Source organism: Babylonia areolata, chromosome 28 (genome assembly GCF_041734735.1).
Source record: "Babylonia areolata isolate BAREFJ2019XMU chromosome 28, ASM4173473v1, whole genome shotgun sequence".
Lineage (NCBI taxonomy): Eukaryota > Metazoa > Mollusca > Gastropoda > Neogastropoda > Buccinidae > Babylonia > Babylonia areolata.
The window spans coordinates 5142071-5149781 of record NC_134903.1 but is presented as its reverse complement, the minus strand read 5'-3'; the positions used below and the strand labels follow the sequence as shown (position 1 = coordinate 5149781).

The following is a 7711-nucleotide window of genomic DNA, read 5'->3' as shown; positions in this document are numbered from 1 at the left end:
AGAGGTACAGATTGGTGGAAGACTATGAGTAGAGGTACAGGTTGGTGGAAGACTATGAGTAGAGGTACAGGTTGGTGAGTTTCAGGTTGGTGAAAGACTGTGAGTAAAGGTAAAGGTTGGTGAAAGACTATGAGTAAAGGTAAAGGTTGGTGGAAGACTGGGAGTAAAGGTAAAGGTTGGTTGAAGACAGTGGGTAGAGGTAAAGGATGACGGAAAGGCTGCGAGTAAAGGTAGAGGTTAGTGGAAGACTGTGAGTAAAGGTAAAGGTTGGTGGAAGACTGTGAGTAAAGGTAAAGGTTGGTGGATGACTGCGAGTGGAGGTAAAGGTTGGTGGAAGACTATGAGTAAAGGTTGGTGGAAGACTGTGAGTAAAGGTAAAGGTTGTTGGAAGACTGCGAGTGGAGGTGAATGTTGGTGGAAGACAGCGAGTGGAGGTAAAGGTTGGTGGAAGGCTGTGAGTAGAGGTAAAGGTTGGTGGAAGGCTGTGAGTAGAGGTAAAGGTTGGTGGAAGGCTGTGAGTAGAGGTAAAGGTTGGTGGAAGGCTGTAAGTAGAGGTAAAGGTTGGAGGAAGGCTGTGAGAAGAGGTAAAGGTTTGTGGAAGACTATGAGTGGAGGTAAAGGTTGGTGGAAGGCTGTGAATAAAGGTTGGTGGAAGACTATGAGTAGAGGTAAAGGTTGGTGGAAGACTATGAGTAAAGGTAAAGGTTGGTGGAAGACTATGAGTAAAGGTACAGTTTGGTGGAAGACTATGAGTAGAGGTACAGGTTGGTGGAAGACAGCGAGTAGAGGTAAAGGTTGGTGGAAGACAGTGAGTTGAGGTAAAGGTTGTTGTGGGGAAAGGCTGCCGAAGAGTGGAGAGGAACGGCTGGTGGAGGAAGGCGTGGCTGACTAACGAGAGCGGAGGAAATGTCGGAAATGTTGACGACAGGGAACAGGAGAACGAGGCTGAACAATTAGAGGCACGCCTCAAGTCACGAGAGATAGACACAGGAAGGAGACCGAGAGGAGAGGGTCGTCGTGGTTGAACACAATCCCCCTTAGTGATCACTCCTTCTCCTAACTTCCTCTGCACCCCCTTCCCTCCCACCGTGATGACAAAGCAGCATCGTTCCCGTGCGTTGTAACAGGGTCTGTTCTTTCCGGCCAGGAGCCAAATGCATTGCTTGGACGGAAGAGCCTAGTTTGGTCGTAACCCGCTACTAACTGTGTCTAGTATGGAACTGACCAATGGCGTAGTTCGGTCAGCGTAGGCATTTAGTCACGTGTAACTGTCAAAAAGTTAGAACCAAGCAATGCAACTGGCTGCAGGTCCATGGGAGGGGCAGAGACTTGGGGCCCACAACAACAAAAGCAATGCTGATGATTTGCTTTCTCCACAGCGACAGTTCCGGCGATGTTGATAAACATCCCCCCCCCTGTTGCTTACCACTCCGCTGTCGGTATTTTCCCGGCATCGGATTGTCGCATACTGCAGAGACAAGGAGCTGGACAGTACTGGACAATTGCTGGTCAATACAACCAGCGCTGGTTTCGCTGATAACATGAACGTAGTTCTCTGCATCTCTCTTGTTTCCTATGACAGCTTTTTTTTTTCTTCTTCTTTTGTTCGCCTGTGTCAGTAACTAACCCATGGGCAGTTAACAACAGACGTGCAGTGTACCTGTATCTGTACCTGTATCTGCCACTGAATTAATTATGGAATGACAAAACCCCGGGGAAGAAGTCTCCCCGCGGCAATTTACCAGAGAGCTGCATCCACGCAACAAGACAATGACATGGCAGTCAGAGGCGATTTCGCCCACACGTTATCGATTTTGGAAACTGAACGATTTTCGGTCCCTGTTTTCATTGGTGGTAGGTAGGGATGGAGTGGAGGGTGTGGGGGTGGGGGGGGTGGCGGGGGTTGGGAGGGTGGGGGGTTAGGGGGCATAAATATAGGCAGCGGCGCTCACAGTGCTGAGGTCAGTTTGACTCTTGATAGAACACTGAGAGGCTGCAGTTCTGGACATTCCGTCAGAAAAAAAGACGACAGCCCAACAGTTGTTCAGCAGTGAACTAAAGTCTTTACCAGAATGATCACCAACAGCTGGCTGTCAACGCACTGGCCAGCAGAGATGTCGATGGACGGCTCCCTGTTTTCAGAAATCACGACAGCAGCAGCACCACCACCACCACAACCACCACCACCAACAACAACAGAAGGCTACAGTGACAACATGACCATGGTGCAGTTCACGGAGCAAGCCTTTGGGATGCAGTACAGCACCACCAGTTCACATCAACAGCAGTCCTCCTTTCTACACTACGAGATCGGAGACACCTTGTGGACGGTGCTCCCGCCTGTCATCCTGCTGCTAGGAACATTCGGTAACGTGATGACCATGCTGGTAATGCGTGCCATGAGGAGGGACGGGAACAGCGGGGGTAGGGCCGGGGGTGTCGGGGGTGGAGGTGGAAGTGGTGGTGGTCCCTCCGCCGACCCCAGCATGTTCGTGTACTTCCCGTGCCTAGCCGTCTGCGACCAGATCGTCCTGACGGTGGGCCTCAGCCGACACTGGGTGAAGAGCGCCTTGCAGTTCGACATCAGGACCGTGCACGCGGCGGTCTGCAAGCTGCACAAGTTCGCCGTGTTCTCCACGGGCAGGATGGCCACCTGGATCCTCGTGGCCGTCACGTCACAGCGCGTGGTGGTCATCACGTGGCCGCTGCGTCACGTCGCGAGGCGGAGCGGCGCGGCCAGGACAGCCAAGGTGACGGTGGCGGTGATCGTGGCGGGCTGCCTGGCGCTGGACTCTGGCATCCTGGCGCTGTACACCCTGCTTGTGAACAAGCAAGGGAGGACCAAGTGCTGGGCCGACAAGGACAGGCCCGGGGCGGCGTTCTACGAGGACGAGGTGTACCCCTGGCTCAACATCGTCACGGGCTCCCTCCTCCCCCTCTCCCTCCTCGTGCTCAACAACCTCGTGCTGGGGGTCAAGGTCACCCAGTCCTTCCGCGCTTCCAGGCAGATGATGGACGCTGAACAGGCCGGAGCGCGCAGGCAGACTTCGTCCCTCTCCCTCACCCTCATCGTCACCTCCCTCACCTTCGTCTTGCTGACCTCGTCCATCCCTGTCGGCTTCTTCGTCAAGAGATTCTACCTGCCTTCCCTGTCGTCGGACGAACAGGTGGAGGCGGACGTGGACCTGGCGGACGCGGTGCTGGACCTTCTGTGGTACTGCAACAGTGCCGTCAACTTCTACCTCTACTTCCTCACAGGGTCCACCTTTCGTAAGGAGGCCAGGCGACTGTTGCTGCTGCTGCTGCCAGGCTCAGGCTGCCTCGGGCTTCGCTCCCCTCCTCGGGGAGAGCTGTCTACAGTGGCGGGTTGATAACTCTTCTTCTTCTTCTTCTTCTCCTCCTCCTCCTCCTCTTTCTTCTTCTTTTTCTTCGTTCGTGGGCTGTAATTCCCACGTTCACTTCTATGTACACGAGTCGGCTTTTACGTGTATGACCGTTTTTACCCCGCCATGTAGGCAGCCACACTTCGTTTTCGGGGGTCGTTATGTTACAAAAAAAAAAAAAAACACACAAAAAAACAACAACAAAAAACAACAAAAAACAAAACCAACAACAAAAACAAACAAACAAACAAACAAACAAACCCTAGGTAGGTCAATGTTCAAAGCCCGCCAACTTTTTATGTTTTTATTTTTATTTTTTTCTTTCTTTTAGTATAACGTTTGTTCCAGGGCATATGTGTATGATTCTTAACTCAAACCATTTTTCTTTTTCTTTTGTTTTAACTCACTCGGTACGGCCAGTCCTCTCTTCTCCTCTACACAGACCCCTGGGATGTCCAGTGGGTGTCTGAATGACCCAACCTTTAGCTTCCGTCGTCAGAATTGTGGTATTCTTTGTCAACATTCACCTCTTCAGTATAAAAGCCTTCCGCTTGCAATATTTTGATGATGGTAATTGGGGTGAAACGCTGTTAACGTCGTCTCTTTCGCCGTTCGTATGGAGAGAGTTAACATTAGGGATCTTAGTGGTCGTGTGTGTCCATCGAGATCGATGATGACCATTGTTGTAATCCAGCTGGGGGATGGGGGAGGGTGGTGTGTGTGTGTGTGGGGGGGGGGGGGGGGGGGGGGATGCTCATGAATCTATCTGTGAATGCGCAGATGGCTGAATAGTCCAATCTGCGCACGAAATGTTCGCTGACAGTTGGGGCAGACAAAGACAGGCATTGTCAGGGAGCTTGTTTGCCCGTGACTTTCTGGCCTGCCTCTTCTGAACAGCTGCAGCAGTCCTGTTGGCCTCGCACAACTTGGCGCCTTTGTGCACAGCAGCGCGCCATTTGTCACGGTCCACTGCAGATTCCTCCCAGGAGTCAGGGTTGATATCAAACGCTTTCAGAGAGACTTTCAGAGTATCTCTGAAGTGCTTCTTCTGACCTCCGTGTGATCTCTTCCCTTGTTGCAGCTCGCCATAGAAGAGCCTTTTGGGCAGCCGATGGTCTGGCATGCACACCACATGTCCAGCCCAGTGAAGCTGGGACTTCATCAGGATGGTGAAGATGCCGGGAAGGGTGGCTTTTGCAAGCACCTCCGTGTCTGGGGTCCTGTCTTGCCACTTGATGTTCAGTAGCTTCCTGAGGCATGTTGTGTGGAAGTGGTTCAGCTTTTTGGCGTGTCGTTGGTACACTGTCCAAGTTTCGCAGGTGTACAGTAGTGTGGGGAGAACTATTGCTCTGTAGACCTTTAGCTTGGTCTCAAGACCAATGCCTCTTCTGTTCCAGACATTTGCATAGAGTCTACCAAAGGTTGTGCTTGCTCTTGCAATCCTGACGTTCACTTCATCGTCGATGGCCGCATTTCGTGACAGTGAGCTGCCAAGGTATGTGAACTGCTCCATCGCACTGAGTCTCTGACCGTTGACTGTGATGTTGGGCTCAACGTGGGATTTCCCTGGAGCTGGCTGATGGAGAACTTCAGTTTTCCTCGTGCTGATGGTAAGGCCGAAGTTCCTGCTGGCAGTGGCAAACTTGTTGACAACGTTGCTTGAAGCCTTCTGGGGTTAAACAGCTTGTCATCTTTTCGGTACTTTAGGCCAATTCCAACATTGCCATCTCTGAAAGCATCAGTAAGCATTGCAGAGGACATGAGGCTGAACAGTGTTGGAGCCAGGACGCAGCCTTGCTTGACACCATTTGTGACAGGTAAAGGAGCAGATGTTTCGCTATTGTCCTGGACTCGAGCCCGCATGCCTTCATGGAATTGGCTGACCAAGGAAATAAATTTCCGAGGGCATCCGTACTTGGCCATGATCTTCCACAGTCCCTCTCTACTCACGGTGTCGAAGGTCTTAGTGAGGTTGACATAGGTGGAGAACAGATCAGCATTTTGCTCCTGACATTTCTCTTGCAGCTGCTTTGCAGCAAACACCATGTCGGTGGTTCCGCACTCTTTCTGGAATCCACATTGGCTCTCAGGCAAATGACCTTGGTCAAGGTGTTCTGTGAGGTGGTTTAGTAGGATCCTGGCAAGTATCTTGCCTGTGATGGAGAGCAAGGAAATGCCACGATAGTTATCACAGGCTTGCCGGTTCCCCTTTCGCTTGTACAAGTGAATGATAGATGCATCTTTGAAATCCTGGGGGATCGTCTCTTCTTTCCACACGAGTGAGTACAGCTGATGGAGCTTCTCAGTCAGCACAGTGCCTCCATCCTAGCAGACCTCTGCTGGTATGGAGTCTGAGCCAGGTGCTTTGCCACTGGATAGCAGACGGATTGCTTTCTGGGTCTCAAGAAGTGTTGGCGGATCGTCCAGTGCTTCGTTGATGGGGACTTGTGGGAGACGGTCTATGGCTTCATCATTTATGGAGGAAGGGTGATTACTGTTGAAGTGCTCAGCCCAGCGTTCGAGAATTTTCTCCTTCTCGGTGATCAAGGTATCCCCCTCTGCACTGAGGAGGGGGGATGATCCTGAGGATGTGGGGCCATAGACTTCTTTTAAGGCATCATAGAACCTCTTCATATCGTGCCTGTCAGCATATCCCTGGATCTCATCAGCTTTGTCACTCAGCCACTTATCCTGCATCTGACGTAACTTCTGCTGAACAGTCCTGCGGATGGCATTGTACGCATCCTTTTTTTTTCATCAAACCAGTCTTTGTGCTTTCTGATCATGGGTCCCAGGGTCTCTGAAGCTGTACTATAGATCAGCTCGCACAGGGCCCTCCAGTCAGACTCCAGAGTTTCATGGTCATAAGCCTATCGTTGACTCCCTTTGGGATTCCAGCTAGCTTGCTGACAAGTGCTGTTTTTACTGCAAAACCAACGCCAGCCTCACGTCGCTCTTCGCTTCCTCGTCCACTCCAGAAGAAGGTTTAACCAGATCCCCGTTCATTGAGCTCTCCGCCTGCAATCCGAGTCTCACTCAAGGCTGTGATGTCGATGCTGTATCTGGCGAGTTCGGATGCAACTAGTGCCGTTCTTCTTTGGGGTCTGTCCGCGTCATCTCTGTCCAGGAAAGTCCGTATGTTCCAAGCACCAATTGTGAGAGGAACGATCCTTGTTTTTTTTTTTTTGTTTTTTTTTCTTTTCTTTCTCTTCGTGTCGACCGCTGATGTAGGGTCCCCGCCAGCCGCGGTATGCTGGCCAGAGTGATATGGAGCAGGCAATGTTTTGGGCACCTTTTCTAGCCCCTTCCTCATGCCAGGGAGGTGAGCAGTGCATTCTTAAAGAGGGATGCTCAGACGGCTGCCGAGCTCCATCGCTGCTCCTGTCGATGAAGAACGACCCTATGGCCTGAGCCGCCTGCGTGCAGGTCCGCGGCTGCGACTGCCAGTATACCCACACCTGTCGTTTCGTCGCTCGCCTGTCGCCAGGGGGCTTGGGGGTGATGAAAGGATGAAGGATGAAAGGTCATTGAGGATGACTGATGACTTGCGCGATGAGTTTGTTTAAAGTGAAGAGGAGTTGTGCAACGTCGACCTCACTCTCTCGTCCGGGTTCACCAATTTCCAGTGGCAAGACTAAGTCGAGACGACTGGAGGATGAGCACGGATGCAGTGGATGACCAAGATATCCTTTCGGTGTCTCATCTTGCTCTCTGCACTCCACAGTGCGTTGCTGTAACCGCCTTCCTCTCCGTTGAACCAATAGGTTTCTTCCGCAGATTCTGCCGGACCCAGACTTCGCATGCATGGGTAGACACACCCCGGGGGCCAACTGCGTGTGGCATGCACACAGCACGGTGGAGCTAGATGGCCGTCGGTTTGTTTATGTTTTTTTTTTTACATCAGGGATCTTACTAATATATATATATATATATATATATATATATATATATATATATATATATATATATATATATATATACAGCTAAACTGGTGTCTTGATTCTCAGTGCAAGAATTGTCTTATATTGTTGTCTGGTAGACAGCTCGCCCGTATATCACCCTTTCACTAATGTGTTCGACGGTTTATTATGTAATTATATCAGTTTCCATGTAAAGTACTTTTCCAAGCTTTCCGTCTTTTTTACCCGTTGTAAGTTGTGTTGTTTCCGTTTTGTTTAACTATACCACAGATACTACTCCACTTACCTTGTGTTTGTGTGTGTGTGTGTTTTGTTGTTGCTGTTTTTTGTTGTTGTTAATGTTTTGATGTTGTCTTTTTACGGGGAGGGGGTGTTGGGGGCGTGAGGGTTGGTTGTTTTTCTTCCATA

General features: G+C 50.8%; 1 protein-coding gene across 1 annotated transcript; it reads left to right on the top strand.

The window, feature by feature from the left end:
- Window positions 1-2216: 2216 nt before the first annotated feature.
- Window positions 2217-3371, top strand: LOC143301762 (uncharacterized). Its single transcript, XM_076616150.1, has one exon. The coding sequence runs from the start codon at window positions 2217-2219 to the stop codon at window positions 3369-3371; it is 1155 nt and encodes a 384-aa protein (XP_076472265.1).
- Window positions 3372-7711: the final 4340 nt, after the last annotated feature.